Source organism: Pleurodeles waltl, chromosome 7 (assembly GCF_031143425.1).
Source record: "Pleurodeles waltl isolate 20211129_DDA chromosome 7, aPleWal1.hap1.20221129, whole genome shotgun sequence".
Lineage (NCBI taxonomy): Eukaryota > Metazoa > Chordata > Amphibia > Caudata > Salamandridae > Pleurodeles > Pleurodeles waltl.
Window position 1 is genome coordinate 50467590 of NC_090446.1, and position 22045 is coordinate 50489634.

Consider the following 22045-nt stretch of genomic DNA (forward strand, 5'->3'; position numbering starts at 1 on the left):
ACTTAAGAGTCAAAGTCTCTCTCAGGACACAAGGGCAGGCTGCTGTGTCACATTGCAGAAACAAGGCCTCTCTCAAAACACAAGGACAGGCTGCTACTGTATGACAGCCAGGAAACAAGGTCTCTCCAGTCACAGGGGCAGGCATCTACTGTGACAGCCAAGAAACAAGGTCCCTTCTCGGAACCAAGGACAGGCTACTACCAATGTGAGATCCCAGAAACCAGTTGTCTCTTACGACACGAGGGCAGGCTGCTACTATTTAATGTCACAGAAACAAGGTCTCTCACGGGAGAGAAGGGTAGACTGCTACTGGGTGACAATCCAGAAACATGGTCTCTCTCCCCTACAGGGGGAGGCTGCTACTCTGTGTCATCCTATCAACAAGGTCACTCTCAGGACTCAGGCGCAGGCTGCTAAGGGGTGACACCCCAAATACAAGGTCCTCTCAGCACACAAGAGGTGGCTGCTAATGGGTGACTCCCCAGAAACAATGTCTCCCCAAGACACAAGGGCAGGCTGCTACTATGTGACACCCAAGGAACAAGGTCTCTCTCAGGACACAAGCGCAGGCTGCTACTGTGTGACATCCCAGAACCAATGTCTCTCTCAGGGCACGAGGGCAGGCTGCTACTCTGTCACATCCCTGAAACAAGGTCTCTATTTGGACACGAGGACAGGCTACTACTGTGTTAGATCCCACAAACATGGTCACTCTCCGAACACAAACGTAGGCTGCTGCTGTGTCACTCCCCAGAACAGTGCTTAATTTGAGCTTGTTCTTTCCGGTGTGGAGCACCAGCACTTATTTTTTAGGGCCGGCACTTATTTTTCTGCCTCAAGTATTTACTGCGAGCAAAAGACACATATGGGAAAGATGGAAGAAGAGAAAAACAAAAGGCGTCACAATGGGAGAAAGCAGAACGCTGCAAGAGGGAGATGAAGGGGCAGGGAGTGGCTGTAAATGGATTGAAGAGGCCCGAGATGGCTTCAGGATACTCAGTATTACGTACATTTAATTGAAGCAGCCGTGTGTTTAAGAGGAGGGCTTTGGGCACTGGCACATTTTTATTTACAAATTAAGCACTGCTCCAGAGGCACAATGGCCGGCTGCTACTGTGCAACTCTCCAGAAATAAGGTCTCTCTCAGGACAAAAGGGCCAGCTGCTACTGTGTGACACCCAAGAAACAAGGTCCTCTCAGAGCAGAAGGGCCGGCTGCTGCTGTGTGATGTCCCCAGAAACAAGGGCTCTCTCAGGACACAAGGGCAGTCTTCTACTCTGTGAAACCTAGAAACAAGGTCTCTCTCAGGACACAAGGGCAGTCTGCTACTCTGTGAAACCTAGAAACAAGGTCTCTCTCAGCACACCGGGGGGGCAGCTACTGAGTGACACCCCAGAAACAAGGTCTCCTTCCTCATACAAGGGCAGGTTGCTACTGTCTGATACCCGGACACAAGGTCCTCTCAGCACACAAAGGCAGGCTGCTACTGTGCGATACCCCAGAAACAAGGTCTCTCTCCGAACACAAGGTCAAACTGCTACAAAGTCCCTCTTTGGACATGAGCGCAGGCTACTATTGTGTGACATCCAAGAAACAAGGTTTCTCTCAGGACGCGAGGGCCAGCTGCTGTGTGACCCCCAAGAAACAAGGTCTGTCTCAGGACCCGAGGGCTGGCTGCTGTGTGACCCCCAGGACACAAGGGCCAGCTGCTGAGTGACCCCCAAGAAACAAGGTATGTCTCCGGACACGAGGGCCGGCTGCTGAGTGACCCTCAAGAAACAATGTCTGTCTCAGGACACGAGGGAAGCTTCTCCCTGGTCACTCTCCAGAAGTAAGGTCTCTCTAGTCTAAGGGCTCAAGTGCAGGCAGCTACTGCGTCATCCTCAGGAGACAAGAACATGCTGCTCCCAGCTCATCCCGAGGACACAAGGGCAGGCTGCTCCCTGGTCACTCTCCAGGGACAAAGTTTCACCATTACTAAGCCACACACAGAAGGCCTCACTGCAGCTTGGTAATACTCTACGGGCATGAAATGTCACTTTTGGCAGGTCACACTGGATTACTTGGGCATTCCGGTCACAGAGCAGAATCCTCCTGAGTCGCACTCATGACACAAAGTACTACCTCTGCTCAGTGACCCTGACAAAGGAACGCTGCAAAAGGGGTGACACTCTCAGGACATGAAGTCTCACTACTATTGGGTCACACTACAACACATTGGCATGCTGTTCTTGGGTCAGCGTGGACAAACAAGGACTGGCTGATTCAGGGTCATAAAGTATCATCCCCGCTGTGTCACACATCCAAGGCCTCGCTGCAACTGGGTGACACTCCCAGGGCATGAATTCTCACTCAGGACACAAGGGGAGGATGCTACTAAGTTACACTAAGGAAAGAAGGGAAGGCTGCTACAGAGTTACAATAAGGACACAAGAGCAGGCTGCTTCTAAATTAAACTCAGGACACAAGGGCAGACTGCTACAAAGTTACACTAAGGACACAAGTGCAGATTGCTACTCAGTTACATTCAGGACACACGGGTAGGCTGCTCCCAGGTCACTTTCTGAACACAAGTGAACTCTGACACTGGGTTCAAAACTAGGACATGGGTCTAAAACAAGTGCATGCAGTTACTGCACTGAAACTAAGGAGACAAGGTTAGGCTGCTAGTAAAGTGAAATCAGTACACTAGTAGAGTAAACTCAGGACACAAGGGCAGGCTGCTGGTGAATAGAAACCAGGACACAAGGGTAGGCTGCTGGTGAAGTTGGACCAGGACACAAGGTTAGGCTGCAAGTAAAGAGAAATCAGGACACAAAGGCAGGCTGCTAGTTAAGTGAAATCAGGACACAAGGACAGCCTGCTGGTGAAGTAAAAATCAATACACAAGGGCAGGCTGCTGGTGAAGAGAAACCAGGACATAAGGGTAGGCTGGTGGTGAAGTGGCACCAGGATACAAGGGTAGGCTGCTGGTGAAGTGAAATCAGGACACAAGGGCTGGCTGCTGGTGAAGTGGGACCAGGATACAAGGGTAGGCTGCTGGTGAAGTGGGACCAGGACAAAAGAGCATGTAGCTACCAAAGTGAAGCATTCAGACACAGGACATGCTCACACTCATGGAGGGAGAGGACTGGGACCCAAGAAAGTTACTGGATGTTGTTCAGGAATATTTTACAAAGATAATAAGACAGTGTAACTGATGAATAAACCATGGCAGACAGAGCATGTCTCACACATCGCCTAAGTCTTGATGAAGTATTGAAATTTGAGTAGAAAACTGTGGGGTGGGCTACAACCTCTGTTTTGTAAATTAATGAATTGAAGCCTTTGAGTTGTTGAACCTCTCCTAAAATACTTCTGTTTGCCGTGCCAATGGAGCCGGTGAGGGAAGCAGAAGATGATATGATAAGCTAATGTTACTGCTCACCTGAGAAAAAAGGCCGGCTTTCGGGGAGGCCCAGCACTTCTACTAACAAATGTTAGACCTGACAGCCTTAGGGAGGCTTTTTGCCTGTTTGCCTCACCTTTTTACTGATTTCTTTTTTATTGGCCTTATGACTCTAAGCACTTTACAACTGTTGACCAGAGCTAAAGTGCATTTGCTCCCTACCCTAAACATGGTTTGATTGGAATATCCACAATTGGCATATTTGATTTACTTATCAGTCCCTAGTAAAGAGCACTACATGTGCTCAGGGGCAGTAAATTAAATGCTACTAGCTGGCCTGAGGCCACCTACTCAAGTAGCCCTTAAACATGCCTCTGCTGCCATTTCCAGGGGCCGTATGTGCAGTTACACTGACATGTCAAGTTGGCAAGTTAACCCTCTTGCCAAGCCTCAAACTCTCCCTTTATCACATGTACGTCACCCCTAAGGTAGGCCCTAGGTAGCCCATAGGGCAGGGTGCCTTGTAATTAAAAGGCAGGAATATACTTCTAAGTTTTACATTTCCTGGTAGTGAAATACTCCCAAAGTCGTTTTTCACTACTGTGAGGCCTACCCCTCCCATTGGTTAACATTTTGGGATTCCTTATTGCATTTAGTAAACTGTAATTCCTGATCAAAAGAGGTAGACCCAGTTGAATGACAGACCCATGCATGGCAGAAACAGGCATGGCTTAATAACGGAGTCCGAACCACAGTCGCGTCTTTACCACAAATGCCTTTACAATTAATTTTGTTGTAATAGCACGCCTAGTAAAGGTATATGTGGTAACGCCATACATGGTTGTGGAATGCATCCCCACCTGACCCCCCGTCTCCACCCTAAACCCTAAAACCTACCCTGTCCTGAAAACTATCCCACCCTACCCTAAAAACTACCCCAACGCCCCAAACCCTCCCTAAACCCTAAAACCTACTGTGCCTTCTCCTAAAATCTACCCTGATCCCCCACCTCGACCTAAACCCTAAAAGCTACCCTGCCCTGTCCTAAAGCCCATCCCACCCTGTCCTAAAAACTACCCCCCACTTCGGCCCTAAATTCTGAAACCTACCCTGTCCTAAAAACTACGCCACATTTGTCTTAAAAACTACCCTGCCCCTGACCTAAACCCTAAAACCTACCATGTCCTAAAAACTACCCCACCCTGTCCTATAAGCTACCTCGATCCCCCACCCCAAACCCTAAAATGTATAGTGTCCTAAACACTACTCCACCCAGTCCTAAAAACGACCCCAACCCCCTATCTAAAACCTACCCTCTCCTAAAAACGACCCCACCCTGTCCTAAAACCTACCCCACACCCTAAACCCTAAAACCTACCCTGTCCTGTCCTTAAAACTACCCTGACCCCCTCCCTAAACCCAAAAACCTACCCTGCCCTAACCACCATGTCGTAAAAACTGCCCTGACCCTTCTGCCCTCACCCTAAAAGCTATCCTGCTATGTCCTAAAATCCAGCCTGACCCCGGCCCTAAACCCTGAAAGCTACCCTGCCCTGTCCTAAAACCTACCCGTCATGTCCTAAAAACTACTCCGAACCCCCACCTTAAACCCTACAACCTACCCTGTCCTAAAAACTACCCCATCCTATCCTAAAAAATACCCCAACCTCCGCCCTAAACCCTAAAACCTACCCTGTTCTAACCCACCCTGTCCTAAAAACTACCCCACCCTGTCCTCCAACTATCCCAAACCCCCACCCTAAATCCTGAGACCTCCCCTATCCTAAAAACTACCCCACCCTGTCCTAAAAAACTACCCTCACCCCCACCCTACACCCTAAAACCTACCCTGACATAAAAATTACCCATCCCTGTCCTAAGAACTACCCTGACCCCACCCAGCCCTAAATCCTAAAACCACCCCCTGCTCTGTCATAAAAACTACGATGACCCCCCTCCCTAAAGCCTAAAACCTACCCCACCCTGTCCTAAAAACAACGCCACCCTGTCCAAAAAACTACCTTGAACCCCCGCCACAGCCCTAAAACCTACCCACCCTATCCTAAAAAAAAACACGACCCACCGAACCCACCCTGAACTCTAAAACCTTCCCCGCCCGGCCCTTAAAAATCCCTCCACCCGCCCCAGCTCCACTTACCCGGCCACCGCGTTCCTCTCCGTGCTGCTCCTGCTGTGTGCCTGAACCACGCAAATGCATGGTGCCTTAATCTCACATTTGCTTGGTTCAGGCACATGTGTGATTCAGGCAAGCATGGTAACCCTTGCGTGGCTATGCTACGCATTGCTCCGGCTGCGTAGAAAAGCAATTTCCTGATAGACCCGTCTTGTTTAGTACCTATGGATTTCAATGATAAATACTCTTTAATGGTAAAGTCGGATTTATTACAACAGTTTGAAAAATGCCACTTTTAGAAAGTTGTCATTTTCCTGCTCTTCGCCCTGCGTGCCTACGGCCTGTCTTGAATACATGTCTGGGCTGGAGGGACAGCTGGTTTCCTGCATTCCCTCTAGACAGCTTCACACAAAGGAAGAGTATGTGTGTCCAGGTGGCCAGCTGCATGTTGATGGGTCATCCTGGGCAGCTTGGGAGGGAGGATCTAACACACCTGAATAGGCATTGTCCTGCTCCCACATAAATAACTGGCTAACAGCCTGTAGTGGGTCTGGAGCCACGACAGGAAGAAAGACCCTTCTTTGAAGTCACCCCCACTTCATAGGCACAACTGGGTATATGTGGTGGACCTCTGACCGTACCAAATCAGTGCACTACTGGGCCTAAGAAGAACGCTGCCAGGAAGAAGAACGGCTGTTCTGCTACAAGGACTGGCACTCTGGACTGCTGCTCTGGAAGAACTGCTTTTCTGCTGTGCTGCCCTGCTGCCTGCTGAGGAGGGATTAGAGCCATCTCACTTGAACCCAGATGGAATCCAATTCTTGCCTCCTGTTCTTCTGAAGTCTTAGGGATACAAAAGACTTCAGTCCATCATCACCTAGAGCACCTGGACTTAGCTTGCAGCAAATCTTGCCCCGCCAATTGTTGCCAACCAAGTACTGGGCCTTTGGAAGTGGGTATAAAGGGCTGCCTCTGAAAGAACCTGCGCATCGATGTTATGTGTGTCGATCGGAACCAATGCATCGTCTGCTGCGAGATCAACGTATCGCCGCTGTTGCAAGCACCGGACTGGCATATCACACTCTGGACCACCACTGCGTGGAGAAGATCGCCGCATCGCCCCTGCAGCATGGACTGACTTGGCAGATGGCATTCTGAACCACTGCACTCAGAATTGGAGCTTGCCTCAATGAAACCGATGCATCATGGTCGTTGTGTGGAGAAATCTGGTGGAACACCCCAACTGCATGGGAATCATCGAAGCATCTCGTGCTGTGACAAGGAATAAGGTACTGTTGCTCAGCGGCCCCTGCGTGGGTCCTGTACCCAGCCTGGGTTCTATCGTAGGCAGCTTGAACTCTTGACTTTGTCCCAATCCAGCACAACCAGATGGTCCCAGTTAGCGCGTTATGCTTCTAAGCACTACAGTTTCATTTATTTGTTAAAATTTCATCTCAACTTCTACTAACTGAATTTTTATCATTTTGGTTTTGTTTTACTCATAAAACTACAGTCTATTTTTCTTACTTGGTATGCAGTCTTTTTGTGGTGTTTTCACTGTATTACTGTTTGAAGTGTTGCACAAATACTTTACACATTGCTTTTTAAGTTAAGCCTGCCTGCTCTGTGCCAAGCTACCAGAGGGTGAGCACAGGTTAAATTATGGTGAGTATCCGACTTACACCGACTATATTTGCGGTTCCTGCTTGGACAGGGTGCATACTTCTGCCAACCAGACACCCAAACTCTAACAGCATAATTAAATAACTAGCAAAGACGAAGTGCAGCTTGATTTCAGACAGGCATGCTCTGTCACTGTTTTTGATCTTTAGAGTCTGTGGGAACATTCCAAAGAGAAAGTTGCATCCTAAACACACGAGGCATAAGGGTATTTATTAAACCCTATCTACTAAGCCTAATTGAATGCTGGCGATTTAATACAAGAACACACATCGCTTACCTTAGACGTTAACCGCATTGAGAAGGTTGAACCCCTGCAGTCTCTAAACTCTGCAATATGCAGCCCTGGATGCCGCCCTATCCTAAAAAAGAACCTGACCCCTGCCCCCACCTGGAACCCTGAAACCTACCCTGTCCTAAAATCTACCACACACTGTTCTAAAAATGACCCCACCCCTCCGCCCTCCACCCTGTCACCTAAAACCTACACAGCCCTGTCCTAAAAACCACCCCGAATCCCTGCCCCAAACCTTAAAACCTACCCTGTCCTAAAAACTACCCCACCCTTTCCTAAAAACTACCGGACCTCCCAACCCCAACCTGAACCCTAAAATCTTCCCCACCCTGTCCTGAAAACTACCCAGACTCTCCATCCTAAACCCTAACACCTATCCTGCCCTAAAAACTACCCCACCCTGTCCTAAAAACTAAACCAATACTCCACCCTGAACCCTAAAACCTACCCCACCCTGTCCTAATAACTAACCCAACCCCCACCCCAAATCCTAAAACCTACCCTACCCTAAAAACTACCCCACGCTGTCCTAAAAAACACCTCAAACCCCACCCTAACCCCTAAAACCTACCCTGCCTTAAATACTACACTGACCCCCGTACCCTCCCTAAACCCTAAATGCCACCCCACCCTCTCCTAAAAACTAACCCGATCCCCTGAACCCTAAAACCTATTGCACCCTATCCTAAAAACGACTCCGACCCCCCCACCCTGAACCCTAAAACCTACCCACCCTATCCTAAAAAAACCACGACCCACCGAACCCACCCTGAACTCTAAAACCTTCCCCGCCCGGCCCTTAAAAATCCCTCCACCCGCCCCAGCTCCACTTACCCGGCCACCGCGTTCCTCTCCCTGCTGCTCCTGCTGTGTGCCTGAACCACGCAAATGCATGGTGCCTTAATCTCACATTTGTGTGGTTCAGGCACATGTGTGATTCAGGCAAGCATGGTAACCCTTGCGTGGCTATGCTACGCATTGCTCCGGCTGCGTAGAAAAGCAATTTCCTGATAGACCTGTCTTGTTTAGTACCTATGGATTTCAATGATAAATACTCTTTAATGGTAAAGTCGGATTTATTACAACAGTTTGAAAAATGCCACTTTTCGAAAGTTGTCATTTTCCTGCTCTTCGCCCTGCGTGCCTGCGGCCTGTCTTGAATACATGTCTGGGCTGGAGGGACAGCTGGTTTCCTGCATTCCCTCTAGACAGCTTCACACAAAGGAAGAGTATGTGTGTCCAGGTGGCCAGCTGCATGTTGATGGGTCATCCTGGGCAGCTTGGGAGGGAGGATCTAACACACCTGAATAGGCATTGTCCTGCTCCCACATAAATAACTGGCTAACAGCCTGTAGTGGGTCCGGAGCCACGACAGGAAGAAAGACCCTTCTTTGAAGTCACCCCCACTTCATAGGCACAACTGGGTATATGTGGTGGACCTCTGACCGTACCAAATCAGTGCACTACTGGGCCTAAGAAGAACGCTGCCAGGAAGAAGAACGGCTGTTCTGCTACAAGGACTGGCACTCTGGACTGCTGCTCTGGAAGAACTGCTTTTCTGCTGTGCTGCCCTGCTGCCTGCTGAGGAGGGATTTGAGCCATCTCACTTGAACCCAGATGGAATCCAATTCTTGCCTCCTGTTCTTCTGAAGTCTTAGGGATACAAAAGACTTCAGTCCATCATCACCTAGAGCAGCTGGACTTAGCTTGCAGCAAATCTTGCCGCGCCAATTGTTGCCAATCCAGTACTGGGCCTTTGGAAGTGGGTATAAAGGGCTGCCTCTGAAAGAACCTGCGCATCGATGTTATGTGTGTCGATCGGAACCAATGCATCGTCTGCTGCGAGATCAACTTATCGCCGCTGTTGCAAGCACCGGACTGGCATATCACACTCTAGACCACCACTGCGTGGAGAAGATCGCCGCATCGCCCCTGCAGCATGGACTGACTTGGCAGATGGCATTCTGAACCACTGCACTCAGAATTGGCGCTTGCCTCAATGAAAGCGACGCATCATGGTCGTTGTGTGGAGAAATCTGGTGCAACACCCCAACTGCATGGGAATCATCGAAGCATCTCGTGCTGTGACAAGGAATAAGGTACTGTTGCTCAGCGGCCCCTGCGTGGGTCCTGTACCCAGCCTGGGTTCTATCGTAGGCAGCTTGAACTCTTGACTTTGTCCCAGTCCAGCACAACCAGATGGTCCCAGTTAGCGCGTTATGCTTCTAAGCACTACAGTTTCATTCATTTGTTAAAATTTCATCTCAACTTCTACTAACTGAATTTTTATCATTTTGGTTTTGTTTTACTCATAAAACTACAGTCTATTTTTCTTACTTGGTATGTAGTCTTTTTGTGGTGTTTTCACTGTATTACTGTTTGAAGTGTTGCACAAATACTTTACACATTGCTTTTTAAGTTAAGCCTGCCTGCTCTGTGCCAAGCTACCAGAGGGTGAGCACAGGTTAAATTAGGGTGAGTATCCGACTTACACCGACTATATTTGTGGTTCCTGCTTGGACAGGGTGCATACTTCTGCCAACCAGACACCCAAATTCTAACAGCATAATTAAATAACTAGCAAAGACGAAGTGCAGCTTGATTTCAGACAGGCATGCTCTGTCACTGTTTTTGATCTTTAGAGTCTGTGGGAACATTCCAAAGAGAAAGTTGCATCCTAAACACAAGAGGCATAAGGGTATTTATTAAACCCTATCTACTAAGCCTAATTGAATGCTGGCGATTTAATACAAGAACACACAGCGCTTACCTTAGACGTTAACCGCATTGAGAAGGTTGAACCCCTGCAGTCTCTAAACTCTGCAATATGCAGCCCTGGATTTACATCCCAGCTTCCCAACTTGATCAAATTATGTGATCCGCTGGCCATCGCTTTACCTCATTGTGCATCCTCTCTATAACCACAAAGTTTGAGAGCAAGTTGAAGTACTTCAGTGCACTCTATCCACTCCCCAACAATCTCATTTATGCATGGTTACTATAAAATATTCTTACTTTGCATCTAATGAAATTATAGATTGCATAAATCATGAACATGACACAGAGACACATTTTGGGTAACTCATCGCCACATCGTAAGGGCAAAGGGGGGGAAACATCCTGAACAACTAGGTCTAAACCACTACTTGCCTGAACCACTACTGCTAAACAACAAAAAAGTCTCTACAACTAATTACTGAACAACTACTGTCTAAACAACAATTGTGCCTGCATAACAATTGCCTGAACAACTAATTTTAAGGTAAGGTTTTCTTTTAGTTTTTTATGGTTTATTAGTTGTTTAGAATATATATACATATATTAGTTGTTCAGGCAATTGTTATTCAGGCACAATTGTTGTTTAGACAATAGTTGTTCAGTACTTAGTTGTAGAGACTTTTTAGTTGTTTAGCAGTAGTTGTTTAGGCTATAGTTGTTTAGGACCTAGTTGTTCTGTCACATATTCGCAAAGGGGCATTCTGGAATGTTTCATGTTTTAAAAAATCGTATTTTCGATAAATATCACTCAAGTTGAGTGATAATAGTATGTCCTTAATTGAAACACTAAGACATGTTGAAAGATACATCATTTTTTAGTCATTTTCAAATTGTTCGTGATATTTGTTGCCTAATTTACATCTTTTGATGGCTTGCCTAATGGTTTGGCTCTCAGAGCCAAGCCAGAACCACGACTCTGCTTTTGCAAAGAAGGTGCATGTCCGCACAGAAACGTAGGCCCGTATTTATACTCCGTTTGCGCCGAATTAGCGTCGTTTTTTTCGACGCAAATTCGGCGCAAAACTAACGCCATATTTATACTTTGGCGTTAGACGCGTCTAGCGCCAAAGTATGGGCAAATAGTGTCATTTTTTTGCGTGAACGCCTTCCTTGCGTTAATGAGATGCAAGGAAGGCGTTCCCGTCTAAAAAAATGACGGTGACGCAAATGCGTCGTATTTATACTCCCGGGCAAAAATCACGCCCGGGAGGTGGCGGGTCAAAAAAACCCGCATTTGCGCCACTATTTAACGCCTGGGTCAGGGTAGGCGTTAAGGGGCCTGTGGGCTCAAAATGAGCTCACAGGTGCCCTCCCCTGCCCCCAGGGACCCCCCCTGCCACCCCTGCCCACCCCAGGAGGACACCCAAGGATGGAGGGACCCACCCCAGGGACATTCAGGTAAGTTCAGGTAAGTATAATTTTTTATATTTTTAAATTTTTTTGGGGTGGCATAGGGGGGCCTTATTTGTGCCCCCCTACATGCCACTATTCCCAATGACCATGCCCAGGGGACATAAGTCCCCTGGGCATGGCCATTGGGCAAGGGGGCATGACTCCTGTCTTTACTAAGACAGGAGTCATTTAAATGGCGTCTGGGCGTCGAAAATAATGGCGCAAATCGGGTTGAGGCGATTTTTTTGCCTCAACCTGACTTGCCCCATTTTAAGACGCCCTAACGCCATTTTCCCCCTACGCCGGCGCTGCCTGGTCTACGTGGTTTTTTTCCACGCACACCAGGCAGCGCCGGTCTGCTAGCGCCGGCTAACGCCATTCCATAAATACGGCGCCCGCATGGCGCTTCAGAATGGCGTTAGACGGCGCTAAATTTTTGGACGCTAAACTGCGTTAGCGCAGTTTAGCGTCAAAAAGTATAAATATGGGCCGTAGCGTCTCGTGCAGGCATGCTTCAGGGGGTTGATCCCCTACTGCATAGGTGTGAGGATACACAAGTCACATGTTACTTCACCGCAGGCAAAAGTCCTCTAATAAGCCCTCTAAGTTTGATAAAAATGACTTCCACAGAACTGGGCTAGAATATGAACAAGTCATGAGCATTAACATAGAAGAGTGCTCTGAGCGGTCCTAGGTGGACATCAGTGTGCATGACAGGAGTGAGATTGCACAGTCAAGTCTGGAACAAACGAGCGCCTGGAAAAATACTTTTAGGTGCTGGTCTGGGATAATGTGACAGATTCCCCAAACCAGCCTTGGATTGAAGCAGACATTCTTAATGTGCATCACCAAAGGGGAGTGAGAAACAGGAAAACAAGGATGCCCTGAGCTACCCAAACAATATAAATCTTATCCAAGTGGAAGGGTAACCCTGGCTTTTTTGTTCCTTGAAAGTAGTGGGTGGGGGATCTCTTAGATTTTTTTAAAAAGGATCCTCATCCACAGGCACCACCCGTGGCATGCTTCATCATCAGATCTACACCCACCATACCTAGAGTGAGTGGGTGGGTTCTATGCAATTTGTAAACAGAGCACTTACTATAAAGGGATCACTAATTAAAATTCCCTACAAGTTTCTCTCTTCTATTGTTTATTATGAGTACCTTTGGCAAGGTTAAAAACAGGTTTACAAAATTATATTATTATGGTACGTTATGACCCAAACATCAGAGGTCGACATGTTTCAGCCCTGCCTATTGCCCCTGGTGGTCATTAGGATTTCTTTAGGACCAAAATTTCTGATAAATCCTATCCTCAGTGTTTTTTTTTACCAATCTACAATATAGTGTAGCAGTGCCAATGAATCACACTCAGAAACATGCATATTTGTACAAACCATAAGGCGGGAATTTCCCTGTTTGTACTGCCAAAGTCTGATTTATGGCTGAATAAGGTCTCGGGGGAGCGCGGACCGTCTCTTCACACTTTCTTCAATACGTCACTCCCTGCGCAGCGCGGTAGGGTCAAATGTGAAGAGAGTGGGTGGTTATGTTTGTGATGGGTCATTGGGGAGGGAAGATGGAGGGGGCTGCAGGTGAAAGGGGTATTGTCCAAGACTGATATGTGGGTGGGGCAGATGGGGACTTGAGGGAGGGGGGGCTGTTTTTTACGTAACAGATAGGTGGGACGTCGGTTTCATGCTGTTGGCCTGGGAAGAAGGGGCAGCTGTCCGGAGAGTGTTGGATTGTTCGGCTGGTGATAGGGTAAAACCGGGAGGTTGTTGAAGGTATAGTGGCAGGAGACAGTGGTGGAGTGGGGGGCGATGGGGTGGGGGTTTAAAGATTGTAAGACATTTGAGGATAAGTCGGTATGGGGGAAATGTCTTCAGGGAGTGTCTTGGAAACTGGAAACAGTTTAAGGGTTGGGCCGTGGGCCAGGGTCAGCTTTGAGAGTTCCTTTCTGCATGAAGTGGTATTGGTCCATAAAGATGGTTTTAACTAAATATCTCAAGATTTGTGTTTCATGTTACTAATAGAATATTTAGTGAGATTTGGGCATAGGAAATTTTAAAAAAGTGTTGACACCTGATTTGGGAAAGCAATTTGAAGGAGATATGTGGGCAGGGGACATCACCACCATGTTTAGGCAAAATATGGTTAAGGAGGATTACAGTAAGGTGTACAGTATAGAGTTACAGAGGCCATGTGAGACAGACTCTTTGTTCAATTGCACTAAATTCTGGCTGTGTTTAATGGTGCTCAATTAAAGAATTGTTTGGCAGCAAGTAGGGCTGGGGTGTGGAGATCAAAGTTCCTTAAGCAATGATGGTTCTTCTGAAATGTTGTAGATAATGTGTGCCACTGACTCTCTGATTAAAGGAATTCAATTTTTCATTCAGTTTCCTGGTAATAGGAAGGGGGCAAGAAATTATGCAACTAATGCATATTACAGCCCGGGTGGCGTCTCTTGGCACATCACCCCAGAAAAGATGTGCTTGAGGGTCCATGGTTAAGGGACCATTTACCAGCAATCAGAGCCAGCCTTTGCTGAGATAGTGCTCTGGGCGTGGGCAGAGGGGAATCTGCCACCCTTGCTGATGGTAGTTAATTAAATGGGGCCCTTTTGTGTTCACTGGTCAGAACCTGGATGAACACAACACCCCCGGACCCCCCCCCCTGCAGCTAACCCAAATCACCCATAGCTTAGCTGCCTCATGGATGATGATTTTGTTGATGTGTCTCAGCAGGGGTCAGAGGCTGAAGGGAGGGAAGGGAAGGGGCTAAAGGGCTGTTAAAAACATCTCCTGCTGTATAATAATGAGGACTAAAAACACTTTAAACTGAAAAATCAGAAAGAAACGAACAGACAGTGGCCAGGACAAGGCTGGAGCGAGATGAGAAGGGCACTGCGGTTGGCATAACCATAAGGCACACAACTCCATCTGCCACTCAGAATGGTGGCGCCCTGGGCCGTGGCCCAGCTCACCCATGCTAAAGGCCAGCCCTGCCAGCACTAATGTCATTCATAAATCACTTGTGGCTTATGGAGGAGTTATACCTTAATTACTCTGTATTCAAATGTATGTATTTTCCACACATTTCCTTCCACTTTCTCTAATTTGTCATGCCTCATTGTTTATCCAGTTTCTCTACCTTGTTCCCCCAGTCAGTGTGTAATTTGTAAATAAAAACGTGCCGGTGCCCAAAGCTCTCCTCTGAAACACGCGGCTCCTGCAATTAAATATGGGAGCACTGAATACTGAGGCAGCCTAATCCTGATGCCATCTCGGGCCTCGTCAATCCATTTTCAGCCACTCCCTGCCCCTTCAGCTCAATCTTGCAGCGTTCTGCTTTCTTCCCTTGTAACGCTTTTTCGTTTTTCTCTTCCTCCTTCTTTCCTATATTTGTCTTCTGCTCGCAATAAATGCTTGAGGCAGAAGAATAAGTGCTGGCCCTCAAAAATAAGTGCTGGTGCCCACACCGCAAACAACAAGCAAAAATTAAGCACTGACCCCAGTTCACTAGATAGTTGGCACATTATACCTCTGGATTGATAGTTGGAATCTTGTAACAATTGTGCTGACAAGGGTGGTCTGTGGACCTTTCACTTTCACTACAGTGCAAACATAGACACACTCCTCAAAACCGGTGTTTGCTATCTGCTGATTGCGTGATTTTAACGCCCCCATACTATTCCATCCTGTCATTTTGCCACCTTCAGCTGCAACACTGTTTATTTAGCACTGCAGTGCATGTGGGGAATGACTGTTGCCATTAAAAACGTGGCACAAAGTCCATTTACCCTCAAGGATGTCGGCACCAGCACAGGTCTCAATAGTCTAAGGGCCTCTTTTACAAGAATCTGACGCATCAGCTCCAATGGACAGATTTCTTGCGCTGTCCTGCAACCCCCTAACGATTCCATCGATGCCCTGTATTTACAATACAGAGCTCCATGGTACACGCTTTCACAGAAGCGTCAGATATTCTTGATTATTTGCAGTGCTTAATTTGTGCTTGTTGGTTCCGGTGCTGAGCACCGGCACTTATTTTTGAGGGCCGGGGCTTATTTTTCTGCCTCAAGCATTTGTTGCGAGCAAAAGACAAATGTGGTAAAGATGGAGGAAGAGAAAAAGGGAAAAGCGTCACTATAGTAGAAAGCAGAAAGCTGTAGAGTGAGCTGAAGGGGCAGGGAGCGGCTTGAAATGGATTGAAGAGACTCAAGATGGCTTTAGGATTAAGCTGCCTCAGTGTTCCGTGCTCGCACATTTAAATACAGCAGCCGCGTGTTCAAGATGAGGGCTTTGGGCCCCGGCACGTTTTTATTTACAAATTAAGCACTGATTATTTGGGAGGAGGCAGTGCTCCGTGGACATTTGGCACACTGGTCAGGCACCAGCCCTGCCACGTACCACGCATCAGGCATTAGACTAACGCATTTTAAGGCTGGTGTCCGCATTACCACATTAAAATGCATTAGTCATGCATCAATGCTCCCCTCAGACAATGTTTCAATGAGGCACAGTGCTAATGACACAGCACCAGCCAGCACACCAAAACTGTGTCACAGAAATGAGCTGGCAACTGCGCCCTCAAGTGTTCACGCTGTGTCAGAGTTGGAGTATTGGAGCACAGCACAGTGCCTAGCAGTCTGTTGTGATTACAGTAAGTGAAAGACAGGCAGGTCAGGGCTTCACAGATAAATCAGCCGTACCCCACCCAGCTTTCTCTCGAGTCTGCTCTGGGCGTACCAGTCATCACATGTGTGATTCATGGGGCGGGTCATGCCTTTCGTTTTCCTACAATTGCACCATCCAAATTGCGCCCAGCAGCACACATGATCCTCATAGATGTGACACAGTGGAGGGCTGCAGCGTTGTGATACGTGGCCACGCCTAACGCCATCAGCAGAGGAGTGGTGCCTGAGCCTCTTACGCAGTACAACCCCCTTACAGTGTTGTGGGGATAGTCGTGCTGCAGGGTTTTGTTGTTTTGCAGCCTGCTGGGAACATGCCTTCCTAAGCCATGCCCCTTGCACTACCCTGGACACGTACTGGCAGAGACTGATGACGAAAAAGTAAACTCCTCAGCTCCCGCCCCTCGGTTACATGTGCTTTAGGCACAGTATTGGTCTCCTCACTTGATCCCGGGCCTTGACGATCGGCAGAGTGCACAAGTGTGCACCATGAAGGCAGGGGTGTATCGTAAAGGTGGGGGGAAGTATGGGGTGTTACATCCCCCCTAGTAAATGTATTTTGTGGTAAATAGTTGGGTATAGGTGCTTTCAGTCGGGTATGGTGAGGTGTCTGTCAGATTTCAAGAGGAAATGTACACAGACACACACACACACACACAAAAGCGCACACACACACACACACACAATATTCTCTTCTCTTTGTTTGGAAAGACTTTAAAAATGTTGGTTATTTCACAAAATAATGTGTTTTTCATCACTTAGCACACCTCCCAGTACACATTGGTCCCCTTTCCACTGCCCCGTAGTCCCCGCTCATGCACCCTGCTTGCTGTATAATGCATTTTAACATTGTGTGCCAGTCTGATTGTTGGGAAATCTGAAGCGAACATCCACCTCCCCAATTCTTATTCACCAGGCTACGCCCCTGCATGAGGGTTGTTAACAACTCCAGTCTGACAGGCTCCTCCCAGAAAAAAGAAACCTGGCTGCGCTGCAGAACCTGGGAGGCAGCCCGTGCAGGATGCATTCAGCCAGCAGCAAGGATATGAACGCGAGCAGAGAATGGTGTGTGTGCAGCGCACTGGCTGCCGGGCAGCGGTAAGTCACGTGCACACAGCTTCCGAGGGGCCTGTCACAGTCGTTATCAGCCATTTCAGTAAACGGGGAGCGCTCGCTAAGTTTCACACTCGTAGCAAATATCTCTTGTTCAATGATCTCTAAGGGTACAACCATCCTTCTGAGTTCGAAAAAGTGTAGGTCATAAATTTTGTAATCAAGGGGTATTAATTGCTGAGTTTTGGATTACCAAGCGAGCTTTACTTTTTTTTTTTAATGCAAAATTAATTTCTAACAGTTAAAAAAAAAAAAAAGGTATATGAGATGATATTTAGTAAAGATTGCCATCTACATTTTATTTAATGCTACTAAAAAATATGGCACACTCGGACAGGACGCAGGGCAACTTTCAGAAATCACAAAGTATTCTATGTTAGAGTGGTTTATTTAATTAAGGTTACTACAATGCAAAGAAGATTTGTGTTTTGTACCAGGTTTCCTTAATCCAGTGATCGTGATAAAGCATCACTCAAGATATCACACTGGACGTGAATGTCACTCATAGGTGCCCTAAAACACAAACAAGCCACTCATCTGCACAATTGAAACCTGGCAGCTATATTTCCTGAAATTATGAAAATGGCACACATTGCAATCTGAAACCTTGGCAGCTATGGGGCACCAGATATCCCATTGACCACTACCTCAGTATTCTTTTAAACAATATTATTTAACCTTCATGATCAACACAAGGCGACGTGTTCAATAAACAGTTGCGTTTCATAAATTGATGCACTCCTAGCAATATCCACTGGGTGGCGCTCGTCCCCCATCGATGGATGCTAGCTACTGTAGAAATGCATGACAGTGAGAGCAACTCACCTACGATCCACGCCAAGAGACCCATTATAGTGATGGACAAAACGGCTACCCGCCCCTCCAGGCGGAAATCGGTCATTCTGTCCGGCACGTTTCTTACACATTCAGGCAACTGACCTAAAAAAAAAAAAAAAGTAAAGAAACAGATTGCGTTGTCGATGATACAGCGAAAAAAATCCGTGTTTTTTTCAGTTCAGACATTTTGAGGCCTGCATGTAGAGATTTTGGCCCATATTTATACTTTTTGACGCTAAACTGCGCTAACGCAGTTTAGCGTCAAAAAGTTTTGCGCCGTCTAACGCCATTCTGAAGCGCCATGCGGGCGCCGTATTTATGGAATGGCGTTAGACGGCGCAATCAGACCGGCGCTGCCTGGTTTGCGTGGGAAAAAACCACGTAGACCAGACAGCGCCGGCGTAGGGGGAAAATGGCGTATGGGCGTCTTAAAATGGGGCAAGTCAGGTTACGTCGAAAAAATCGTCTTAACCCGACTTGCGCCATTTATTTTCGACGCCCATCCCCCATCAACATGACTCCTATCATTGTAAAGATAGGAGTCATGCCCCCTTGCCCAATGGCCATGCCCAGGGACTTCTGTCCCCTGGGCATGGTCATTGGGCATAGTGGCATGTAGGGGGGCACAAATCAGGCCCCCCTATGCCAAAAAAAATAATAAAAAAAAAATAAAAAAATACTTACCTGAACTTACCTGAATGTCCCTGGGGTGGGTCCCTCCAGCCTTGGGTGTCCTCCTGGGGTGGGCAAGGGTGGCAGGGGGGGTCCCTGGGGGCAGGGGAGGGCACTGTGGGCTCATTTTGAGCCCACTTGTCCCTTAACGCCATGCCTGACCCAGGCGTTAAAAAGCGGCGCAAATGCGCCGTTTTTAGCCACGCCCACTCCCGGGCGTCTCTTTTGCCCGGGAGTATAAATACCACGTAAAGGCCTGGGAGTCATTTTTTAGACGGGAACGCCTCCCTTGCATATCATTAACGCAAGGAAGGGGTTCACGCTAAAAAATGACGCACATTCCGGGAACTTTGGCGCTATTCGCCTCTAACGCCATAGTATAAATATGGCGTTAGTTTGCGTTAGTTTAGCGTCGAATTTGCGTCGAAAAAAACGACGCAAATTCGGCGCAAACGGAGTATAAATACGGCCCTTTGTTGTTTAAGACCTATATTACATGACTTGCTCCTATAGACACCTATACAACTAAAAGATTACCTTGATGTGATTTAAAGGACGCAGGTAAGTATGGCATTACTTCTGAAATGTTATACTACAGTGTGTTGTGTCACGCCAGTGACGCAACTGGTCACGGGCACTACCATTGTGCAAGATAGTGGATGTAAAGTAGGGGGGGGCTGGCCAGCCTCCCCTCAATGTTTGCCTGTATTGTTGTGACCCCAGAGGTCACGTGGTGGCGAGCTGATAAATAAAGGAAGGCCAGCAGGCAGGGCAGTTCGGGTGTGAACCCCGATATGAACACCACCCGCCGGCTGGCCTGTGTGTAAACAACCACGTGGCTCCTGAGTTGTTTATGCACGCGCACCAGAGGGCCATCCAGTGTAGCAGCGACTACACTACACTGTGTAGGGCAGTGTCATTGGACTGTATGCGACAGGACAAAGGTTGTCCCCTGCAATCTCGTTATGAATTTAACAGTATTGGAGGACTCAGGCTAAACTTTGTGCGATATTTAACTGGCCCACTTTGCCACCAATAAACCATATTTGAACAATTAATTATAATGTGTGAATATTACACATTTGACGAGCTCCGCCATTTAAACTTACAACTCACAGTAAACTAGGAAACACTATACCACACAAGTATACATGGGTGTCATGACCCCCAAAACCTTACACACTCTTAACTGTAGCAGCTTGAGCAGGGTGGGGCTGGGCACCCCTGGAAAAGTTCCGATTAAGATAACATTAGGTACTGTGTTTATAGTTCCTTTTTCTTTGCTCAGACATGGAAGCACTATTTCCAAACACAGGCGCATTACCAGTGTACGAGTATATATTGTTGTAGCTGGGTGGGTGGCAAAAAAAAGAAACAAAAAAATCATGGAACACAATGAGGAGTGAGAGAAAGATTGTTTGGTGGAGGAATGTATACGGTAAGGGGGATCATGATTAGAGATATAGAATGAATTAGGAATGGAGGGAGAAAGGAGAGACAAAGAAGGATAGAAAAGAAAGGATGAAAGGTTGGGGAAAAAAGGACAGAAAGGGAATATAAGAGGAATAAAGATGAAGAATGGTAATGGGAAAGAAGACTTTTAGACTGCTGGTCTCGCGTATCCACTGCTGTTTGTGAAGTGCTTCAGAGAAAACTTAACACTGGAGCGCCTCAACCCGTCAGCGTCTGCTTTCATTCTCACCTAAGCCACGCTCCTTGTAATAAGCACTCAGTCGACGCTTCAATGGGCTTCGGCTCATTTGTACCCCCGCACCAAATGGCATGCGTTTGAAGCGCTATAGGCGGCTTCTGCTTCTAGCCCCTTAAAAAGCCCGAGCCAGCGTTATTTGTCCAAATTCTAATAAAGTGTTTGGTCTAGAGGTGTGGGATGTTACTGTGTCTGTCACCCGGGAACAGAGGGTTGTTTTTCGGGGTCCGTGGAATAGGCAAGAAAGCAGGGGAAGAGTGGAGGTTCTTCAGTTTTTCCTGCCTCACAGCAACAAGTGCCTGCCTCTCATTTCCAGTGCTGCGCTGACGCGACAGGGGCACAAGTGTGGGGTCAGTTTGTACACTGGTGACAAGAGGGCTCAGACCCCTTGTGCAGGCAGCAGTAGTGCCGGACGCACTCAGGCAGGCCACTGCAGGTCAGAAGTGCCGGATGAAAAAATAAACAATAAGAAATAAAACTGCACCAGAGAGACCGCTCGGGCGCAGAGGCACACCGGTAAGGAAGGAAGGAGGGATCGAAAGTGGAGCTCGGGTGTTGTTCCCTGGTAAGAAGGACTATCTCCCACTGAAAAAAAATGAATACAAAAAAATTAGAGAATATATAGACAAATAAAAGGGACTCAAGGCTTGTAAAATAATTAATATGAATACACAACACCCTCTCTAAGCATCTGGAGAGACAGCTGAACGTGTACAGGCAACGCAAGTGCACAGATCCCTGACCATGCAACACAGCTACACCCGTGGGTCAAGGGGTGCACCACCGCAAAGAGTAACCACGCAGTCAGCCATGGAAGAGGAGTCACAGGCCCGTCAAAGAGAAGGGGAGTCGATTGACCAGTTCTATGCCAGGTTGCTGGAGCTGACAAACATGTGCACTGAGGATGACCAACCAAAGGAAATAAGAGCACAGATCATACAAGGATGTAAAAACAAGATGCTCAGGGGCCTGATACTGAGATACTGAACATCAGCCTTGATGAGATACTCATCATGGCGCGGCCTCATGACTTATCGGCAGCCAAGGCAGCTGAAATGGACATGGCAATGGCGCAGACACCAGAAAAAGCGCCCACCATGAAAACAGAACGAGTTATGCAGTACAGACGCATCAAACGAAGAAGAGGACGCCACTGTACACCCAGGCCAGAAAAGGAGGGCGCTGCAACCACTGTGGAAGAGCACAATGCCAAGGTCTGCCCAGCACAAGGAAGGTCCTGCTCGAATTGTGGAAAGATGAACCATTATGCTGCCATCTGCAAAGGAAGTGTAAGAGGGTGGAGAACGAGAGGATGAAGGACACCCAACAGGGCAATCAAACAACTATCCCTGG

The 22045-nt window shown here is 47.6% G+C and overlaps 1 protein-coding gene across 1 annotated transcript in view; it reads right to left on the reverse strand.

The window, feature by feature from the left end:
* LOC138246795 (C-type lectin domain family 2 member D-like) overlaps positions 1-20744 on the reverse strand; it is a 50419-nt gene extending 29675 nt beyond the window's left edge. Inside the window, exons 1-2 of the mRNA XM_069201556.1 lie at positions 20687-20744; positions 18301-18414 (exon numbers count right to left, since the gene is read on the reverse strand). Of these exons, the coding sequence (XP_069057657.1) occupies positions 18301-18414; positions 20687-20744 (172 nt within the window). The remainder of the gene's footprint in view (positions 1-18300; positions 18415-20686) is intronic.
* Positions 20745-22045: the final 1301 nt, after the last annotated feature.